The 22,864-nt window shown below is 43.1% G+C and overlaps 1 protein-coding gene across 1 annotated transcript; it reads left to right on the top strand.

Annotated features, from left to right (window-relative positions):
• The first annotated feature begins 218 nt into the window (after window positions 1–218).
• Window positions 219–22,467, top strand: megf8 (multiple EGF-like-domains 8). The gene is made up of 44 exons (XM_081616838.1): window positions 219–656; window positions 1,283–1,475; window positions 1,984–2,147; window positions 2,240–2,449; window positions 2,593–2,773; window positions 3,374–3,462; window positions 3,813–4,026; window positions 4,122–4,305; window positions 4,558–4,703; window positions 4,790–4,900; window positions 5,003–5,154; window positions 5,266–5,367; window positions 5,871–6,018; window positions 6,365–6,528; window positions 6,847–7,050; window positions 7,694–7,891; window positions 8,055–8,315; window positions 8,428–8,546; window positions 8,650–8,781; window positions 8,978–9,091; window positions 9,227–9,310; window positions 9,554–9,793; window positions 9,929–10,113; window positions 10,194–10,407; window positions 12,117–12,357; window positions 12,467–12,599; window positions 12,695–12,945; window positions 13,105–13,215; window positions 13,318–13,436; window positions 13,577–13,814; window positions 13,916–14,087; window positions 14,268–14,431; window positions 14,517–14,652; window positions 14,734–14,965; window positions 15,052–15,178; window positions 15,250–15,460; window positions 16,663–16,877; window positions 16,959–17,154; window positions 17,267–17,435; window positions 17,783–17,975; window positions 18,062–18,232; window positions 18,339–18,463; window positions 19,259–19,388; window positions 19,505–22,467. Exons 1-44 carry the CDS (start codon window positions 633–635, stop codon window positions 21,002–21,004), a joined length of 8,667 nt encoding a protein of 2,888 aa, XP_081472964.1. The 5' UTR covers window positions 219–632; the 3' UTR covers window positions 21,005–22,467.
• Window positions 22,468–22,864: the final 397 nt, after the last annotated feature.

The raw sequence follows: 22,864 nt of genomic DNA, 5'->3' as shown, positions 1-22,864 counted from the left end.
TGCTTTTAAAAATAAATGTTTAGTCTTATCGATAAATCCCAAGACAATGTCATAAACAACACTGCTTTCTACTCACTGTGTGGCCCTTTGTTGCACAACTTAATGTGACCTTTTAAAAACAATGTTGCTTAATCCGTTAAATCCCTTGTTAATGCAGTGAGCAAGGCTTCTTCTGTCCAGATGTTGAACGTTGTCCTCCATCTCCACTGGATGGCAGTGCTGTTGCAGGCAACCTGCAGCTCGGTCTTTTGTGCTGGAAACCTCTGGTCACAGCTAGCCAGCCATAAAAACCAAAACAACGACACTGAGCTCTACACCAGAGGGGCTGGTAGAGGAAAGGCGTTTTAAAATGTAGTGTGGCTTTGTGGTGGAGATGATGCATAGCCAGGCGATTGTTTTTACAGAGGAGCATCGAAGATCATAACATCGTAATTACTCCGAGGGATGGTCTCTCATGGTTCTCTGCGGCCACTGACGCATCTGGATTTAGCAGAGCTCCGTGTTGCAGCCTCTATTCTCTGCAGCGATTTGCGCTCCACTGCGGTTAGCTAGTCGAGCTAGCTTCACCAAAAAGGACAGGTCGACTCAAGCGACTGCTTCCGTTATAATACCCATCGACAATGTAACTCATTATGCAATCAAAGAGACGGGAATTGGTAAGTATGGTCTTAAAAACGTGATAATAAACGCTATGACGGCCCCTGACAGTTAACGGTTTTCTGTCGGCTAGCTTAGCAATACCTTTTCCCTCAGCCTTGTTATGGTAGCCTTCAGAGTCCCTCCTTTTTAGAAATCCTTTTCATTAACCATTCTCTCTGTTTTATGGGTAAAATACGTGCAGTGGAGAGATGTACGAGGCTTCTCATTGCGTTTTTATTCGTTTTTAGCTCGTTACAGTCGTTGTTGCATCCAGGGTTAGCATGTAGCTACATGAAAATAGTTGTTTCTTTCTAGAAGCCTGTTCGTCTTGAAGAGCAAATATGGGAGCTTGTTCGTATATTTTCGTGAATGCTAGAGTAATGCCCGGCGTTCTGACGTAAACTGATATCCTGCAGAAAAATCAGCAAAATTGCGCAATCAAGACGGTGTGTTTTAAGGACTCTCTTTAAATATTTCACACCTCATATCGACTATGGATGTCTTTCATTTGTCAGATGCCTTATCCAGACTTAAATTTATGGTGGATCATGATCTTTGCCAAGGAAATATAAATCCAAACTTACTGTATGTTTATAAGGGATCATGTTTTGATAGAAATTGAAACAAGGCATTCTCCTTTCAGGCAGTGCCAGAGATGGCCTCCCCTCTCCCTGTCTCCGTTGTCATCCTGGTGGTCCTCCTGTCAGCTGAGTCACCTGTGTGCCAGGCAGGGGACTGCAAGGGCCACAGGCAGGTGCTGAGGGGGCTTCCCAGTTATGTGACTGATGGACCCGGAAACTACTCTGTTAATGGGAACTGCGAGTGGCTTATCAAAGGTAGAGTTGGTGCAAGTTGCTATGCTTATCATTCACATTACACACTCCATTGGAAAAGGTAATCATAGACCTAGAACTGTTTCACATTTTGTGACGTTACAGCTTCAAGGGTTTAATTTTGATATTTTAATTTTGATATTTATGTCATGGAGGCATTCACAATGGGTGCCTCTGAAGAACAGAGTGATTGTGGAAGAAACCCAGTTTGTGCCTGCAAAAAGGCTTACAATGTTACAGTTTAGATCAAAGCCCATTCATGTTAGTATGACCCAAAAGTCTGAACCTAAATCCAGTTGAGAATCTGTTACATAGAGTACATCAGCAGGCCAGACTTCTCAGATTTTTATTTCAAAGCAAAAAAAAAAAAAAAAATCAAAGCTTGTACTAATATTACAATTGTGATGCTTGTGGTTGTGTTTTTTGGGTTGTGGGTCGGTTGTGGTTGAAGTGGTTCTGACACTTACATCACCAAGTATTAGACTGAACAATATTTTTTCCTCTTTCTCAGCTCCAAGCAACGGTCATCGAATTGTGTTAAATTTCACCTTTATGGACACAGAGTGTACCTACGACTATCTGTTTGTGTACGATGGCGACTCCTACCAAAGCCCACTTCTTGGCAGTCTGAGTGGAAACTCTTTGCCTGAACCCATTGAGGCCAAGTCCGGCAAGGTAACTAAACAGAAATAACATGTTAGTTGCTGGGTTTTTTGTGTATATACAGATATACTAGATGTTAATACATGTTTGTTTTTTTCTTCCAGATGCTTATTCACCTCTTCAGTGATGCCAATTACAACCTCTTGGGCTTCAATGCAACATACACCTTCTCTGTTTGTCCTGGAGCCTGTGGCGGCCATGGGCGCTGTGATTCCTCCACATCCAAGTGCCACTGTCACCAGGGTTGGGGCGGAGCATCATGTACAGCTCCTCTGTGTCCCCAGGCTTGTTCTTTGAATGGACAATGTGACAAGGTACGAAGAAAGTTCATGATTTTATGACCACTCTAACAACCTGTTATTGGCTAATTCCTCAGTTGTGTTTAGTGAAAAGGTCTAAAGTAAATCCTTATGTTTTTATGAATCTAAATGTTTAAGATCGACTGGTTTCGTTTCAGAAAGGAGAGCGTTGTCAGTGTAACCCTGGCTTCCTCGGCCACAGCTGTCAGCTCGGTCTCCGTGACGATAAGGGGGCGGGACAGTGGTGGCGTGTGAGTGAGGGAAACCCTAACGCACCTCTGAGGACAGGCTCTGCTGGCGCGTACCTGTCCTCTACTGGAGCCATGTATTTGTTTGGAGGTCGGTGTAACCCACTGTTGGTGTTCATTAATAGGAATTTAAGTATTTACAGAGAGCAAATTCTGCTTTCTCCCACTTTTTTTTTTTACAGACTTTTAAGCTACTTGTCTTCTATTGTTTCTTCATTCTTAGCTTTATTATAGTTTCACTTGGACCACAGATTATCACTTAAATATTGTGTTAAGCATTCATCTTTTGAAATATCTGTTTTAGCTGTTCGTCCTGTTTGTAGTATACAGTCATAATTAATAATTGAGAATATTATTAAGCTTTCATTTATTTCAGTAACTCCATTCACTAAGTGGACATCAAAAGCTCTATAACGATTAGTTGCACACAGACTGATGTTAAGCTTTTATTTCTGTTAGTTAATCCAAACATATTTAATTCTTAAAAATGTAGAATATTACGTCAGATCAATTTTTTAAAAAGTCATGCCGGTGGGTGTTATGTATGTCTAATAGCTGCTTAAAGCTGGTTAATTTCAAAATTAACAAGCTCATATAAGGCTTGTTTTCAATATGAAAAATGAACCTTATCACAGCATATAATTTTTATTGTTAGAAACTGATTTTAATACTTTTTATCTTCTATGCGCAGGATTTGATCTGAACAGAGCTCTTGGTGACTTGATCAAGTACAATTTCACTTCCAACCAATGGGAAACCAGATCTTATGGTCATTCCCCTGTAAGTATTTTTTTTAAATATGTAAACACAAAATATTTCAAAAGAGACTATTTAACAATGAGATTTAAAATCGGTTTTATATGTGAAATTTAGTTTTTTAAAATCATGATTATCATCGTTAGTGTAAAATGACCCATCATTAACATGCACCTTCAGGTCTCTTTAATTGAACAGACTAAATGCTTTGTAAACACAGGTGAACATGAGCTCTCCATAACTAGAAAACTTTCTAATCCAATAATGAACTGGACTTAATTGCATTCAAATGAAAAATGTATGAATGATCAAGCAAAAGCTGAGAGAACGTCTACATGAAATGTTTACATTTTTTTTTAACTCTCTTATGTAAGGTGGCTCGTCACTCCCACACTGCTGTACAGTACATGGGTAACATGGTTATCTTTGGAGGAGAACTAGCTAACGGATCCCTGGCCAGTGACGTCTGGATGTACCGGCCTGTCCAGGATGATTGGCAACAGCTCGGTTTCTCCCACTCACGCGGTGCTCCCAAACTGGCCAATCATGCTGCAGCCGTCGTCGACACCTATCTCTACATTTTTGGAGGTGAGGACGATATCCCTGTATCACATTGGTGTGTGTGTGTGTTGAAATCGAGATAATATTTTGAGAAATACATCGTACCTCTGCCGATGTACCAGGTCGCACTGAGGAGGACATGTTTTCCTCGACACTGTATCGCTTCGGTTTGCACGGTTCAGGACGATGGGAAACGGTTCAGCCCACCGGTGGGAAACCCCCTGCCTCTGCTGGCCACTCTATGGTGTTCCACAGCCCATCCAGGACGTTGTTGGTCTATGGAGGCCACAGGCCCACCACTGCAAGGTACACACCTCCTCATGTGTGCTGGGTATTATTTATATTTTATCAGCAGGGAGTAAGAGAAAAGTAGAACTGCTACCTGCGACCTTTCATATTAAGTATTTTGTCAAAATTAGTGTGTATTTTTCAAATTAAAGTGAAAAAAAACAACTAAACATTGCATTAAAATCTCGCTTTGATTATAAAGTAACATAATAAACCGACATTAAACCACAAAGAATAGCTGTGCTCAATCATTTTGTACCTTCTTTTAAGGTTCAGCGTGCGGGTCAACAACACCGACGTTTTCCACGTGGACAAGCGGTTTTGGACGTCCTTCCGTTCCCGTTTTCCAACCACTGGGCCCAGAGAGAGAGCTTTCCACACTGCCACTGTCATTGGAAACTACATGGTGGTCTATGGTGAGAAAGAGTAAAATTAGAAAACATGTAATAGTTTGATTTGAACTTCTTTTGTATTCATTTAGCTTTTTGCCCTTTTTCACCAGGTGGAAATGTGCATATTCATTACCAGGAAGAGAAATGCTACGATGAGGAAATCTTTTTCTATCATCTGGGCTGCCACCAGTGGGTGTCTTCTGGGGCTAGATGGTCATCCAGTCAGTAACTCTGGTTTTTTTTTCTCTCTCTTTTTTTTTTCTTCTTATAGGCTTTTATTACCTGTGGATATTTATTGCATATTTTTTTGTATTTTTCCTAAGATGGCGAAGCTGTGAGGGGGCGGTATTCACATGTTGCAGCGGTGATGGAAGGACGTGTGCTGCTGGTTGCTGGTGGCTACAGCGGTGTTGCCCGGGGAGATCTTGTGGCTTACAAAGTACCGCTGTTTGTTAGTAGTGATCAAGGCGACAGGGTGAGTCAAAGTGCTCGACAGCAAATGAGTACAGAGTAATACGAAGTCAAAGCTGGAGAGAAACAGAATGAAAAGGAAACGGATATTTAATTCAACTTCCTTTTAATGTAGGATGCTGTTTGTGCTGAGGCGCTTGATGAAAGTATGTGCCTGAAGAATCCAGAGTGCAGCTGGTGTGAAGGCCGCTGTCGAGAGTACCAGCCCACCAATCCGGTAACGCTTCCCTCAGAACGATTCCTGCATTTGTTTATTTTTTATAAGAGTTTAACCTTTTATTGATTGGACCTGATTGGTGATCACCAGGTTAAATGTTAAAACATTTATTTTTATTTTTGACATCGGAAATAAGATCTCACAAAATTAAATTATCCATAAATCCATTAACCTTAACTTTGCATGTACTTCACCTTTTATAGCTTAATATTGAGTGTAAAAAAAAATCTGATAAAACAGGGAGACATATAGTTTGATGATGGGGATAATCTCTACATATTATGTTGGATTCAACTAATCTATTAGCTCTATCGAAGAACCCAAAGGCTATTTTGTTCACTCTTGTATGTTTTAGTCCTTAAAATGAAATAAGAATCGGTCCAAATCATAATTAGCAGACCAGACATCAAAGAAACCCCCAAAATCTCCTTGTTCCTCTTTTCTATTTTTCTGTGAATGCTTGTCTATATTTCCTTTGTAAAACATGAATTTTCTGCTCACAGTGTGGCAGCACTGGGTGCTTGGGCCTGGCTCGCTTCCTGTCCGACTGCCAGTCCTGCCTGGTGTTCAGCGGCACGCCGGCGTCTCTGGCGCGAGCCCCCGGTGAATTTGGCTGGTGTGTTCAGAACGAGTCCTGCCTGCCAGTGTCAGGTGAGACGTAAGGAGGGAGGAAGGAGGGCGGAAGAGAGGGAACTAAAAGATGTTGGGAGCTGACATGGGAGGGACGAGCCTTCTGTGTGATTGTGTTGCTCTGGCGGAGTTCAGGAACTTGACGGCGCTCAGCGGTGATTGGACAGGCTGCTCAGATGCTGATTTGGCTCGTCTGTCCAATCACGGTGTGTGATCATGCCACTTTGCTCCCAGAGAGCACAACACACAAAAGTCACACATTACATTTCAGTACAGTAGTTAACTATAAGAAACTGCTGTATAATAAAAGTCTTTCAGAGGTCAGATGTGTTACTTGTGTGCTGACCTCTCCCTCTCGGTCTCACAGAGCGAAGTGCGTGCCGTGTGGACCAGATCTCAGGGGCGTACGGCTGGTGGGGGGAGCGTACCCGTTTCCTAACCTCCCTCCACTCCTGTCGCACCGAGAACTATGTCCCGGGACTGCACCTGCTCACCTTCCAGCACCCCCGCAACGACTCCCAGCCTGACAAGGTACGGAGTCTAAATTTCACCTGCTCACTGTTCTGGATGTGGTTGTAACTCCTTCCCTCTTTGTTTACTCCTAATCCTCCTTCCTTCCTTTGAGGCTGTGACTCAACTGCTGTTCTCCAACTTCTTTTTTTTAAATAATGCCTCTATAATCTTTAGTTATAATCAGCTCTTTTGGTTTTACTTTTTTTCTCTGTTTTGCATAGACATGACTTTATCTTCCCAAGTAGTTACAAACATGTGGAGCGGTTTATAGAGAATAGTTCTCCTGTTGATGTGTTTCCACTCCACTATCCTCCATCCGCTCCACCCCTTCGCCAGGTATCCATCCTCCGCAGCACCAACATCATTCTAAGCCCCACCACAGAAATGGATGTGGCCCTACAGTTCAAGGGCTTCATCCACCCCCTGTGGGGAGGTCCTCCACCCGCACCTCCTCCCACAGAGACCGTCTTCATATGGGCTCGCATCCAGAGGCTCCACTTTGAGGCTCGAGTGGCATCAGGACCCAACTCCACCCAAATGGTAAGGACAGAAGCTTCAGAGCCGCAAATGGCTCTTAGTAACTTTGGCTAAAAATGAAAATAAAACCAGATAAATATTTTAAATTTAGATCTAATAACAAATATGGATTTGTAACATTTTTTCTTACAGTTCACTGTTGCAATGTTTGCATTGGAAACAGTTTTTTGTTGTAGTTTGGTCACTTTCCACCGCACAGACCCATCCTCATTTTGCAAAATGTTATGTTTTATTTTAAATCCTAAAAGTAGAAATAAAATGCTTGTTTGTTTTTTTTTTAAATGGCAAAAACTTTCCTTATGTTTACTTCAGAGATACTCAAAAACATTTTCAGGTCAGTTTCAGCACTGACCTCATTTAACTTCTGACTCGAATTTTATATCAAACCCAGCTTTACAGGTAATATTTTATAAAGTTTGCATGTTTATGTTTAGTGTAGCTCTCTTGGCTATCAACTGTACTGAGCATTTCGTAGTGTTTTGATGTATTTTACAATTATGCACAGCTTTCTATTGGTTTATCACATGCAATCCCAGTTAAATACATTGAGGTTTGAAGTTGTAATGTAACAAAATGCAAAACTGTATGGGTATGTTGAATTATAAAATGATAAGATTTAATTAAGTACCTTACTGTCCAATTGAAGGAGGTGGTGGGTCGCTGGGCAGCCCAGCAGGAGAAGGAGCTGAAGCTGCTGGTCCGACCAGATGGAAGTAGACTCTTCTCCAACCTGACCAGGGGGAACCATTACCTCGTTCAGGCTGAAGGCTACCTTAACAACTCTGGCTCTGGACAGACGAGTGAGATGGCCCTGATCTGGAACAGAACATTACCTGGAGGGAGTGTAAGTACTATCAATACTTCAACTTTTACGGAGCAGTAATGTTGTAAAACCTGTAACTATAGGAAAGATTGTGTTTGCTTTCCTTGTAAATTTCTATGCAAATAAATCCCACAAATTCATTATGGCTAAGGTAGATTAAACACAAAATTTCCTTCCCCTCAAGGAGATTTCCTTCCTGTTCCTGGAGCCGTACCGCTCTGGTTCCTGCTCGGGTTACATGTCCTGCCTGGCCTGCCTGTCTGACCAGTCGTGTGGCTGGTGTCCGTCTCTGTCCCGCTGCCTTCTGCGAGACAGCCCAGACCTGGAATACTGTCCTGAGGCAGAAATGGTTGAAGGCAAAGGAGACGGCCAGCGTCATCTGCTGTTGGCACCGCAGCACTGCACTCTGTGTGAGGATTACAGAGATTGCTCTGCATGTACCCAGGTATGAAGCGAAATAGTACCTTATAGAACATTGATGTTGTGGGTGACTCTTCTGCAAATATGTAGATAATTTAGAAAGTTTCATAATAGTTCCATCTAACTTCGGCCCACAGGACCCTTACTGTGAGTGGCAGATTAACTCCAGCAAGAAAGGCGACTTTCAGTGCAGCCGCAGAGGAAGGTTGGAGGGATCCATCCGTGACCCAAACGGGTGTCCTAAAGTTTGCAACCAGTGAGCAGAAAAACTAAAACATAAACATTTTTGTTGTATGTTACATGATTTCATCTGGAATTTGTGATTAATCACAAATGGCTTTCTTCTTTTTGTTTCAAAGGAGAAATACGTGCAGTGAGTGTCTGTCCAACTCCAGTCAGTGTGCCTGGTGTGAATCTGCCCAAGCTTGCTTCTACTTTGCTGCGTACCTCACAAAGTATCCCTACGGAGAGTGCAGGGACTGGTACGACAGGTAAAACAAAGACACTCAGCTAAAATCTTAAGCAGTTGTTGGATTTACTACTCACTTGACATTATATCAAATTATGTCTTTGTAATTTCTGATTCAACATAATTTGTGTATTTACATCTCTTAGATGCATATCTGAATATTTCGCATGTGAGATTAACTTGAGTGTTTACTGATTGGTTCTCTTCTTAATCCTCAGTGTCCATTCGGTTCCTCAGTGTAAACAGTGTTCAGCTTTAAACACATGCACAGAGTGCCTGAGAACATTTCAGTGTGGCTGGTGTGGTGACTACAACAATCCCACTATTGGAAAGTAAGAATGGCCTATTATAAATCTGATGTGTTATTATGAACAAAATGATTAGATTCTTGGAAGTGGAAAATAATCTGCATTAATTTTAATCACAGGTGTGTGAAAAGTGTTGTTTTTTTCCTGTGCTTGTTTTAGGTGTTTGAGGGGAGACTGGGCAGGAATGGATGATCCATCTGTGTATAACTGCAGTGTGGCTGTGGCTGAAGCTCGAGCTGCAAAGTAAGTGAACTCATTACACTTTGATGAGTCATGTTCCAAGCTGCCTTTATCACAGAGTGAAGATTTAATCTGGGATAAGTTGCTCGAGTTCATTACTATGCTAAAAATGAATTTTTAGTAATACTTCTTAAATATTAACAGGCTATAGCAGTTGGTTTTGATAGTAGTTAGAGCTAATAACCAGAACATTTTAATCTATCCAGTTATGTCTTGATATAACTCTGTGGATTTTTTTTTTCTTAGTCCTGAACCTCAAACTTCAGCCCCACCCAGACCCCTGGAAATGGAAATGGAGATGGAAATCTTCGGTGATGAGGAGAAAGATGCAGTCTGGTCTTACCCCACATGTCCTGATGTGGAGGAATGCAGGCTGGGCCTCCACAACTGCCATCCCTTTGCCACGTGTATCAACACTCCCACCTCGTACGAGTGTCACTGTGAGAGGGGATACACCGGCGATGGCACGCTGCACTGCAACCAGACGTACGAGTTCTGTTTGAACATGTTTTAGTTTTCACTTTCTCTTGATCTCAACCTGATGGGATCGGTATTTATATCATTTAAGTTATGATTGAGTTTACGATTCTAATGTCAAGTTGCATTTCTCCGCTTTCCCAGCTGTTATAATGAATGCCGTGAGGGCCAGTGTAGCGGCAGCCCGCGGTTTGAGTGTGAATGTTCTCTGGGCTGGACGTCCGACCCCGCCACGCTGGTTCTGAGTGGCGTTGAATGCGACGTGGACTGTGGCTGCAACTTTCACTCCACTTGTATCACTGCCCCTGGAATCTGTGATGAATGCCAGGGTGAGGCCATTATTTACTTAATTTTATGTTTCAAACAGTTGCCAGTATTGTCCAACGGTTGTTGTTCGCTTATCTTTCAGACTGGACCACAGGCCCTCACTGTGAACACTGCCGTCCGGGGAGCTTCGGTTCCGCCCTGGCCGGAGGTGGTGGCTGCGTTCCTTGTGAGTGTAATGGACATGGCGACCCGCTTCAAGGTTACTGTCACAACCTGACAGGCCAGTGCTACTGCACCCACAACACTCAGGGGCCGCACTGCGAGTCATGCCTTCCTGGTTACTATGGGGACCCTAGGTAGGAATCATTTGCTTTTCACCGCTTTATCTAAACCAGTGTTTCTCAACCTTTTTCGGGCCAGCGCCCCCCTAGCCTTTATCCAGGTCCCTCACCGCCCCCCACCAAAGAATTTGTAGGCTACTTGCACTGACAATTATTTTATTATTAATGTTACTATCATTATTGTAGATGTTTTGAATTGGCGCACCAATTATGTTTTTCCGGACACTTCAGCGTACCTTACGCTCCTTCACCTCACGCACATAACGGGGTAAATGTAGCAAGTTTTGCCATAAACGTATCGGCGTCTGGAGGAGGGGGGTTGGGGGGGAAGGCGAGCGTATGTTTCTACGCTCCTTCGTGGGGGGCGCCGATTTATGTTTTCGCATCCACCTGAATAATGTGTAGTTGCGCCCCTGCCCATGGCACTTCAACAATATTATTTTACCTTTTATCTGGAAATAGTGTCTGTTTATTCTTGCCATACAGTCCTCTGTATTAATTATTGCTCGAAAGGTCTTGCCATACCAGTTTATTCCTCCGTATTTACTTTAGTTTCTTAGTTTATTCTTGCATTTTGTTCTTCATTCATTTCCATTTAGTTTCATTTGATTAGTATTATCCTCTCTTGGTTTATTGCTATGTTCACTTTAGTTTCTTTCCTGTTCCTAGATTTATTTTATCGTTTATTGACCACCAGTAATTTTCACTCATCACCTGCTGCGCCGCCTAATCGTCATGTGTTTCACATCATGTGTTGATTTTTCACTGTTCAGCGTCGGATTCTCTGTTTTTATGCCATAATTCACATCTAGTTCTTCGCTCCGTTTTATGTCCCGCTTCTCCTGTTTCAGAGTTTGCAATGTGCGCGGCGGGTTTTTTTTGTTTGTTTTTTTTTTTTTAACTCCCTAAGGTGCAGAGCGGTCGGGAATCGTATCGATGGGGAAAAGGCAGACTGACATAAACCTTTTAAAACTACGAAAACAATTTCGGTATTCTGATTATTGAAATTTAAAAGTGCTGTGGTACCGTTGTTCCATCAAACCCTTTTCATGTCGGACCACTTGCTGCACCGGTGTTAACGCTATAAAATGAACGCTCTATTGTGGTATCACCCATAGAGGGATTTCTTTATTTAAATGGGTTCATTTTTCAGAGGGATACAAAGTGAGGGTATGGTGATTTTAGTAATTACATGTTTATAAGAGCGATTTTCTGCTGTCTTTCCATGGAAGCGGGCAGCTTTCAAACGGAAATAAAACACTTTTTAATATAAATTGCTGCTTTGACATGATCACAGAACTGCCATAACATATGTAGCCTATATAAATACCAGACAAGGTGAATTACAGCAGCGTCATCAGCCGGTGTAACGCTGAACTGATGCAGAGTGGAGCTGTGCCATGAAGCAACAAACACTAAATAGAAGAAGAGCTGCCATCGATACAGTTGCAGCCAAGCATGATTTAATGTTGCACAGTAGTTTTACCAAGTTGCTCACAGTCTAAACTGGCATTGTTGTGGATTTAAGGTGTAAAGTTTACCTTCAACCAAACGCCTCCCAAAGGCATCCCAGCTCCCCCCTTTTGTAAAAATGTCCGCCAGCGCCCCCTGCCGTCCTCTGAACGCCCCCTGGGGGGCGGTACCGCCCACGTTGAGAACCGCTAATCTAAACAAAAACCAATTAAATGGGATAAACTCGGCTAAATGAATATTCCCACAAACAGGAACAACGGCACATGTTACCGTCAGTGCCAGGGACGCTCCGTCCTGCTGTCCTCCACCTCTTCCTCAACCATCCCCTTGTCTTCGTCTTTGGGATGGCGGAGTGGCACAGAAGGGAAAGGAGGACTTTCTCACTGTCTTTGGGTCTTATCTGTCACTGAGAAGCTTGGACCTTGCAAGCCCAAACAGCTCTGCCCCCCAGTCGCGCTCACGTTACACCCAGACTCCCACACTTACTGTAAAGTGAGTACCAGTGTTACTTTGTTATTAATCCATTCATGAAATAATGATATTTTTGAGCTGCTGTGACATTAAATTATATCTTTTTTAAAACATGTGCATTATTTTGCAGAATTCGTACGTTTACGTGTTTGATGGCCTCCCTCGTTTTCTGCCCAATGGAGTCGTGCGTTCTGATCACAACCTCATTGGAGCGTTTTGCGGAACAACAAGGACTCAGCCAATCACAGTCGAGGCCACCTCAGGTAAATTTTCCTCATCCCTTTTAATGTCTAATTTTGAGTAGGCACCTGATGCACATTCAGACTTCACAATGTTGCATCTTGTTTATGAACACTAGGCGTGATCTCAGTCTACTTTGAAGCCAACGTCTCTTCAAACAAACCTCAAGGCTTCAACGCGTCTTTCTGGGTGCGACGTTGTCAGCAGAGCTCTGATGAGGATGAAGAGGGGTCCGCTGTGTGTGCAGGTGGAGCCCAGTGTCAGGGTGGGCTCTGCCAGTGTCCTCAGGGATATGGGGGGCCGTACTGTGACCGACCCATGTGCCCCCAGGATTGTGGAGCAACAGAAGAAAGAGGAGTTTGTAATATAGTAAGTTTTCTGTTGGGAAAATTGAATTTTAGCTTAATTTACTTTGGAGAACTGGACTAAAATTTGTTTTTACAGTTTAGATGAAACCAGGTGTGACAAATTAACTTGTTCACATCAATCCTTTCGGATATCTAACTGTCATTATTTACTGTGTTTTAGTCTCTGGGAGTTTGTGTGTGTTCTGAAAGCTGGACCAGCTCTGACTGCTCAGTTCTGCGGGACCCCAACAGCTTGATTTGGGAGACTCTGTTGGACACACAACTGACGAAGGTAGGTCCTAAAACAAACATGATTGAAATATGTTTCATTTACAGTTGGAGCAGTTTGTGAATTACAAATCCATCCTGACATTCAAGCACTTCTGTTTTACAGAAACAGGCCCATAGGTTCCTGCACAGGATGGGACACTCTCTGGTAGCTGGACCTCAGGGCAACCTGTGGATGTACGGGGGACTTTCTCTGTCAGACGGCATTCTTGGAAATGTGTACAGGTGGGATGGAATAATCTGAGATAAAATCAGTTTAGGTTGCAGAACTCTGAGAGGTTTAATGTTTGAAATTTTTAGGTGCTTTTTTTCTTGTCCAGTTTGTCCTTCTGTATAAATAGCAAGTCCCCCTCTGTTTGGTTTAGATATTCTGTGTCGGAGCACCGTTGGACCCAGATGTTGACCAGTTCTCTAGATGAAGGGGCGGCTCCCAGCGCTCGCTATCACCACGCTGCTGCTCTGCTGAACACTTATGATCTGGACGCTGGAAGCCACGAGGGCAGTCACAGCCTAATGTTAGTGGTAGGCGGTGTCACTCAAAGTGGTGTTGCCATGGATACCTGGAGTCTCAATCTCAGCAGCTTGGTCTGGAGAGAACACAAGGTTAGCGGTTGTTTTATTGCTGATTTAAATTTTTTTGTGTGTGTGTGTGGAGGGGGAAAAAAAAATCTAAGTAAAATCCAATGTTGACCCCTGTCTGACAGAGCTCAGTGCTGCCCCCGGTGGCCGGTCACACTTTAACCGTACGTTGGGACTCCTCGGTTCTCCTGATCGGAGGCTACTCTCCTGAAAACGGTTTCAACCATCATCTGTTGGAGTTCAACCCTGATTCAGGGAACTGGACAATTGTCCCCCACACCGGAACGCCACCTACAGGTTTCATAGCTGTTGTGTTTTCACATTAAATAACCACACATCCACTGATGAACTTTCAGTTTAAAACCTCAAAAGGCTCTTGTTTTGAAAATGTATAGAATAGTCAAGAGAAATGTAGATGGATGTTGCTAATGTGTTTTTCTGCTCAGAAGTCTGATGCTACATATTCCCTTTTGTCAGGTTTATATGGCCACTCAGCTGTGTATCATGAGCAGACTGATGCCATCTACGTGTTTGGAGGCTATCGCTTTCATGTGGAGACAGTGGAGCCATCAGGCGAGCTCTACAGCCTGTATTACCCCAACCTGACCTGGTCTCTCCTGGTTCCCTCACAGGGGAAAAAGGTAACAAGTTAGCCTTTCGTCTATGTTTTTATATGCGGTTTGACCACCTCATACAGTGCTGATGAACTGTCTGTTTGCTTTACAGCCCCTGTCCCGTTTCTTCCACGCTGCTGCTCTGATCAAAGACACCATGGTGATTGTAGGTGGGAGGACAGAAGCAGAAGACTACAGCAACTCTGTGTCTCTGTACCAGATCAACTGCAACACCTGGATACATCCAGGTGATTCTCTTAATATTAAGCTGCTGCTTCATTTCAAAATATAATATTCTATGGACTAATAGTTTTCCATCTGTCATTCAGTTTCAGCTGTTGGAGATCCGGTCAATCGCTCTGTGTCTCTCGCGATGACAAGCTTTGGCAGTCGTCTTTTCCTGTCCGGTGGCTTTAACGGTGTCACACTGGGTAGACTCCTAACTCTGACTGTGCCCTCTGACCCCTGTGCCTTCCTGCCCACACCAGAGGCCTGCAACTCCACCACAGGCAGCTGTGTGTGGTGTAGGGGTACCTGCACTTCTTCTGATGCTGCAGAGAGGTAACACACACTCTGTAAACTAAGCTTGAAATTATCTGCAGCTACTATAGTTAATGCAGCTTACCTGAGACATTAATTGTCTCCAGACTTGGCTGCATGTTGGGTCATTCCACCTGCTCCCCGACTCCTCGTCAGCCAGATCAGTGCCGCAGACTTAAGACCTGTAGCGAATGCCTCGCTCGGCATCCCAAGACTTTTTCCAGTCCGCCTCAGGTAACATGCTTTGATTTTAGAGTATCTGATTAAGAAAACATTCATTAAACTTACATCTTTTTTTTTCCCAGTCTGCTTTACAGTGCAAGTGGTGCACAAACTGTCCAGAAGGAGCTTGCATCAGTAGCTCAGTCAGCTGTACATCGGAACATGACTGTCGCATCAACCAGAGAGAGATTTTCCTGTCCAGCAACTGCACTGAGACCAGCTGCGAGGCTTCAGACTGCCCCAAGTGTACGGCTTCTGGAAAATGCATGTGGACTCGCCAGTTCAAACGCACAGGTACACAAGTTCATCTGGTGAAAATCCCAGTTTATATCAGAAAATCTTATTTTATTTAAACTACTGTATACAGTGACAGCTTTTAGGTAGGGTAAGGTAATTTTATTTATATAGCACATTTTCTGCAACAAGGCAATTCAAAGTCCTTTACATGAGTTAAAAGGAAATACAAACAAAATAACAAACCAAAGGAAAAAAGAGGAAAGAAAACTAATCTAATGTTGTTCTAAAGTATTTAAACTAATTGCTCCTGTTCAGGGTTGCTACCTATCTAATTCTATTTCTAAATAGTTTTAGTACAAGTCAAATGGCTAATTTCCAAGGGTATCTTGGTTTAGAGATGGTCTAAGCACTTTGTGAGAAAAAAACTTAGTTGCATGTTTAACTTTTTTTCTGTTGCTTTTTTGAATGTGGGATCAATGGTGAATCGTCATGAGCTACATTATGTGAAGAACTTTAAGAAAATTCTTCTCAGTGATAATCTGAAAATCTTTTTTATGAGGAGCGTTTAAGAACCAAGTGTCAATTATATCAATTATGTCAATACCATGGGCCATCAAAGTGCAGTTTGTCAGCCATTTAAGATTTAAGACCGTTGTAATATTTTACATCTCTGGCCACAGTTTAAGAATGGTATTAATAAATGGCCACTTTAAATTTTGAGGGAGGTGAGAAATTCACAGAATAAAATCTTTATTTTCTTTATTTTACCTATCTGACTAACATCAGGTTACTTTGTTCTTGTCGTTAAAATATCGCATGTTTGTACTTGGTATATATGTAGAATAAAAAGAAATGTTTGCATTTTTAATTTAAAAAATGTTTAAATTAAGAAAAGTTTCTTTTTGCAGTCTATACATTTAACATGAATTTAGCCCACATGGCAAATCATATGAACTCCTCTGATTTAAACTCCTCCAACCTCTATTGGATGTTTCAATAATAACATATTTTGTTAAAGTAATAAGAAAGGTCTTATGAATCTTACATTTTTTAAAGGTACAACAGGTACATAGACCTTTGATACAATGACTTATTCTACATTGATTACAGGTGCTTTCGAACACTGGTTTGTGAAACCTTTATTTGTTGAGGATATGAGGTTCCACATGTATTTGAATATTTGTAATTAATTCAGATTTAAGGCATTTATGTCGTTCATGTTCTACCAAATTGTTGAATGCAGTGTGTTCCTCCTTCAGGTGAAACGAGACGAATCCTGAGCGTGAACCCCACTTACGACTGGACGTGTTTCAGCTACGCGCTGCTCAACGTCTCCCCCATGCAGGTGGAGTCGTCTCCGCCTCTCCCATGCCCTCCTCCGTGTCACACTCTGCACAACTGCAGCCTCTGTCTGAGCTCTAGGGGCTCTGATGGGGGCTGGCAGCACTGTGTGTGGAGTATGGCTCTGCAGCAGGTAAAATCTAAAAGCTTTACTTTTCTTTGATTGTGTTTAAATAATTCTGATATTCAACAAAACCATCATTCCATGTTTCAGTGCATGAGTCCATCTTTTGTGCCTCTTCGTTGTGAAGCGGGCCAGTGTGGCCGGCTTCTCTCTGGGGGAGACTCCTGCTCTCCAAAGTGCTCCCAGCTCACCCAGTGCTCCCAGTGCATCGCCAGGCCTCAGTGTGGCTGGTGTGCTTCTGGGGGAGGCAATGGAGCTGGGCGCTGCTTACAAGGGGGAGTAGATGGTGAGAATAATTTTCACTTGAAGATTTCAAAAAGCAGTCTTTCATGATGTTACAAAATAAGAAGTAACGTACAATGCAGTTTGTCTAACTGTTGCTACTGATCCCATTCCAGGTGTGAGTGAGGGCGTCTGCCCTGTGAGAAACAGCACCTGGTCTTTCCTGCATTGTCCAGAGGAGGATGAGTGTGCCAACGGTCATCACCATTGCAACATCACACAGGACTGCCACGACTTACCTGAGGGCTACCACTGCACATGCAAGCAGGGTTACATACTTAATGGGTATGACGGCTTTTCTAAAAATGTGTTTTTTGCTCAAGTTAATACACAAAATGCAGCTTGCGAAACATCAAATCCTGCTATGACAAATAAATATATATTTCACTTATGACATGCCTGTGTTTTATTAAACATGCATGTATTAGGATGTACAATATTAATAAGAAAGTAGGTCAGGCTGCCCTGCTGTTGTCACCAGTTCAAGGATTTGGCATGCAGAGGTGAGAGTATTCATCAGTGCTGCATCAATGCAGCATGACATTAAATTAAGGTGTAATAAACCACACTGTGCCTTATTGTAACCTTATATTTTTAACAAGATCTCAATCTCTTGTGTTCCTTCCCTTCAGTGTTTCTGGTCAGTGTGAGCCGGTGTGCGCACAGGGCTGCGTTAACGGGACCTGCGTATCCCCGGGGGTTTGCCAGTGCCACTTTGGCTTTGTTGGAGAGAACTGTTCGTCTGAGTGCAAATGCAACAAGCACAGCAACTGCACCAGTGTTGACAAACCCGATGTTTGTCTGGAGTGCCACAACAACACCCAAGTAAGTGTTAATAAAAGTCTAACATCTACACATTTTTTTCCCCCCATATTCAGTAGTGATCAGTATTTTTCTTGCCTGAATTCCAGGGTATTCACTGCGAGAAATGCAAGCCTCTGTTTGTAGGCTCTGCAGTAGATGGGGGCACCTGTCGTCCATGTCGGGACTTTTGCCGTGGAAACGGCATGGTGTGTCTGTCCCGGGATGAATATAATAAGGCCATCGAGAACCCTCATCACTTCCCTGTAGATGCCGTTGAGGTACGTTTCTGATACTCTCCTGTCTTTTTTCTCAGTCTCTAACAGCAAATACACCAGTAAGTGTCCTTACTTTTTCCTTCTCCTTGTATCCTTGAATCAAATTCAGAAATGGGTGTCTGAAGGTCCCACAGAAAATACTGCCGTGTGTGTGAATTGCCAAAACAACAGTGTTGGGGACAAGTGTGAGGGCTGCCGTCGTGGCTACTTCTTACTGAATGGGAAGTGTGAAAAGTGAGTACTGCTTGGTGCTCAAAAGACGATAGAGTTAACTTTTTACTACCTCTTTCACCCAGCGCTCGGAAAAAGTATTCATAGCTTTTTTTTAATCGCATTTTCCACAAAGTTAAATGGATTTTATTAGAATTTCGTGTTATAGACCAAGAAAAAGTTGCTAATAACTGTGAAGTAAAATGTAACCCACAGTTTACAAACTTTTATCGCAAATAAAATTATTTTTGCCTTCCAGAAGAACACTTCTTTAAAAGTCTTAATACTCTATCATTGACCTGTTTTATGATGCAGTTTGCGCTCTATTGTTTTTTTTTATGAACAGCTGAGATCATACCACATAAAAGATTTGTAATTAAGTAGCATCAAAAGGAGGTAGTTTCATATATATTTTTCCTTTATGTATTAATTTGGAACATAAAATCCTGGTAGTAGAGTATGACAACATGACATCTAAAAAACTTCAAGGGTGTAAAGACTTATATAAAGCACTTTTTAAGAAGTTTCGTTATCCATTACCAAACATATAACTCACGTCTCACTGTTATTATTGGTGAGTGTAATGTCGGGCCTGTCAGACATGAACATAACCTACAAAGCAGAAAACAGTAATTTGGGATTTTTTCAAGGCAATTTGTGGTGTTTTTTTATCTGGATTAAGTGCAGCCAAAAAGCTACCAAGTCAACAGAAATCATCTTGTTCCGTAAGACAGAAAGCTTTTATGCATATGTCGTAAACAAAGAATATTTACTCCTTTCTAAGTGCTACTTGTTGCTAATGTTTTCCTTTTATTGCAGATGTCAGTGTAATGGCCATGCCGACACGTGTGAGGCCGATGGTAGCGGTTGCCCCTGCCAAAACAACACAGAGACCTCGTCCTGCCTGAGCAGCTCTCAGAATGATCGAAAAGACTGTTACAGGCAACAAGTACGACAAATATGTTTGTGTACAAGAAGATCGGGATCTATGTCACATTCTCCCTTTTTCTGCTAACCGTTACTGCTTATTTTTTTTCTCACATTTTGTCTTGCTCTCCCGTCTAGTGTGCCAAATGCAAAGACTCCTTCAACGGGAACCCAGTGAACGGGCGCCAGTGTTACCGTCAGTTCAACGTGGACTCAGAGTTCTGCTTTGACCCCACGTCCCAAACAAACTGCTTCCACGACCCCACCATTCGCAACCTGCCCAAGGATCGCACTGTGTTCTTCGCCGCTCAGCCAAAGTTTACAAATGTGGACATCCGGGTCACCATAGACGTCACCTTTGGAGAAGTGGAAGTTTATGTCTCAAACTCGCACGACACCTTTATAGTGGACGTGGACCGTTACACGGGGATTCACACTATTAAGATAGAGGACGAATCAGCAAGTCGAGGGACAGCTGCAGGGGCAGATAAGGACTCTCCTCCGTCCCCTATAAAAGTGTTCGCCAACGCCTCGTCCAGCCTGGGAGGTCCCATGCTCTCCCACAATCCCCTACAGCTGCAAGCTAAACCGCCGGGAGCAGAGAGGGAGATCAGAGAGGAGCGAGCCGAGGGACTCATCTCGTACATCACCGTGTGGAAGCCTCAGACAGTGCTGATCGTCCACGGAGTTCGGGACCGCGTGGTCATCACCTTCCCCCATGAGGTGCACTCCCTTAAGTCCAGCCGCTTTTACATCGCTCTCAGAGGTGTGGGAACGGATGACAGACAGGGCGAGTCCCAGGGGCTGCTGTTTGTGCGACAGGACCAGGCCCACATAGACCTCTTTGTCTTCTTCTCCGTCTTCTTTTCCTGCTTTTTCCTCTTCCTGTCTGTGTGTGTCCTGTTGTGGAAGGTCAAGCAGTTCCTGGACTTCCGCCGGGAGCAGCGTCGCCACATTCAGGAGATGACCAAAATGGCTTCCAGACCCTTCGCCAAACTCACCATTTATCTTGAACCGGAGGAGCCTCAGCTCATCTACCTACCTACAGCTGGCGGAGGGGTGGGGGGCGGCACCGTATCGATCGCTCACGCCCGCACGGGCAAGCTAAGCGGCGTGGTAGTGGGTCAGAGGGGCAGAGCGGGACCGGTCTATAAACACGACCCGGGCTCCGGACCCACAGCACACCACCACCACCACCACCATCACCTCACCTTGAGTGGGGGAGGCAACAGCGGACAGCATCTGCCACTGCACTACTTAAACACCCATCATTACGCCAGCACCACCGCAGGCACCCAGTCCTCCCATCATCACCATCCATCCACATACTCTGGCTACCAGCAGTTCTGCCGCTCTGACCCTTTCCTCTCGCAGCTCATGGGCTTCTCCTACTCCTCCTTCAAGGTGGGGCCCATAACCCTGGAGCCCACAGAGGACGGCATGGCCGGGGTAGCCACCGTCCTGTTCCAGCTGCCTGGCGGTGTCTTGGCACCGAATCGTGCCTGCTTGGGCTCCGCACTGGTCACCCTGCGCCAGAATCTGCAGGAATACTGCGGCCACGGCAGTGGAGGCGGCCACCCGGGGGCGGGCGCGGGCCGCAAGGGTCTGCATCAGCACCTGACCACCATGGCAATGTAGGAACGCAAGCAGCAGACAAGAATAGAGATAGAGACAGATGTGGAAAGCCTGTAAAGTGTTTGGAATATTATAAAATAATTTGTTTTTCTTTGAAAGAATCTTAGCTGAAAGGCAAAGTCCAAAAGAAAGTTACTGTACAGCCAGTAAAATGAGCTTTTTGAACAGAAATGTACATACACTGTATAATGAATTAAGTGTCTTATATTGTATGACGTATTGCTCTACGGTATTTCAGCGCTTCACATGACCAAGTCAGCTGTCTCTGCAATGCACTACAACTGATACTCTACTAAATCATATTTTTGTGTGCAATCCCTAATGAGGTAGGACCACACTACAGGTGAACTCTGGTTAAAAGTTATTCGCCAAAAAGAAGAAGGCAATTTAGATCAAAATGCGCGCTTTGGAACCAACGTGCTTTATGCATTAAAAAGGTGACAATCAGACGGTGTTAAATTTTATTGCAAAGACACTAAAATTGGTACAAATTAATGTGCATCATGTTAATTGTCAGCCAAGTGCAGAAACAGTGTTGCTTGTGAGACGGTTATTTTATCAGTCAGTATTAGTGATTTTCTAACTGCAACTCGATACGCGGCAGGCTCGTCAGCTGCCTGTTTCTGTTAAACTCTTTTGTATGGTTTTGCATAATCATCCACGTTTTCTGTTACTTTTCGTCTTATCTGCCTTCACTTTATGCCTTTTCTGCGAGTCGGCTGGCTTACACTTGAAACTTTTTGCGGTAAACGTGTCCGGTGCAGCTCCTGGAGAAAGTTTAAATAATGTTCTACATTTCATGTCTTGTTTTGTTCTTTTAAAGAGATGACAAGGTAATGTTTTCCACATCGGTATTCTGTTCTGCCTCCAAAATTATTTGTCAAACACTACGGGATTAGTCCATAATAATGACAAAATTATGCTTTTGAAGCCATTGTTTTGCTTTCATGTTAGTCTGACTGGTTACACAAAATGATTGTAATTGCTAACAATAACTAGTTTAAAAATGTATCTGCTAAGAACGTTGAGAAGGTCTGAGTGCATTTTGAGACTGAATCACTGTTGTGTTTTCATAGTATTTACTTTTCTTTCCGTTTCTCTCTTTGCACTGCATGGAGCCAGCGGCCTCCTGACCAACATTACGCCATTCTCCATTAACACATGTGGTAAAGAAATGAACTGGCAGTGAGGCTCCTGGATTCTTATCAGAATAAAAAAAAGAAAAAGATTTTCTTTCATCAATTGCAAAATAATAAAGCAAACGTTATTAATAGGAGCCCTCCGCAAATAAGCTTTTGTCTTGTAACTTTGTGCATGAATTGATTTTTGTTTACATGCTTTATTTTTGTACATAACTTATGTTGTGTTTGTTCTTTTGTTTTCAAAGAAAGGGAACAGTATTGTGCAAAAAGACTGAGTAAAGATTCAGCGTCCTGAGTCAGCTGAAATAAAGTCTCTGGAACATGGCTGCATTTTGTCTTTATTGCACCAAATATTTAGATCCAAGTGACTGTTCATGTTTTGTTTTTTAATTTGTTACAAATAAAATTCTGAAATTGTGGCATGCATTTAACTTAGCAGAACCATGTTTTGCTGATTTTATAGGTCCAAGTCCATAGGTTGTTTTTACCACCTCTGCTTTTTACCCATTCCTGTTTACACTCATAATTGCACTTAGGTACAGACTTTAACTAGGCCATTCCATCATAAGAATATGCTTTGATTTAAACAGTCAAGTCTAGTCCTGGTTGTTTAGGGTCAGTCCTGCGAGGAGAATGTGAAGCCCAACCTCACATCCTGCAATCTGAGAGTTCGGGGCTGAATTCCAGCTGCTTGTCTCATGTTGGTTAATATATTTTACTA

This window comes from Poecilia reticulata, chromosome 16 (assembly GCF_904066995.2).
Source record: "Poecilia reticulata chromosome 16, P_reticulata-male-v2, whole genome shotgun sequence".
Lineage (NCBI taxonomy): Eukaryota > Metazoa > Chordata > Actinopteri > Cyprinodontiformes > Poeciliidae > Poecilia > Poecilia reticulata.
The sequence above is the reverse complement of the archived record's forward strand: the minus strand, read 5'-3'. Positions and strand labels throughout refer to the sequence as shown.

Coding starts and splice junctions, on each gene's coding strand:
- megf8 (XM_081616838.1), top strand. CDS start 633: ATGCAATCAAAGAGACGGGAATTG. Junction 2,148..2,239: donor TTGAGGCCAAGTCCGGCAAG/GTAACTAAACAG, acceptor TTTTTCTTCCAG/ATGCTTATTCACCTCTTCAG. Junction 14,432..14,516: donor TTCCCTCACAGGGGAAAAAG/GTAACAAGTTAG, acceptor TTTGCTTTACAG/CCCCTGTCCCGTTTCTTCCA.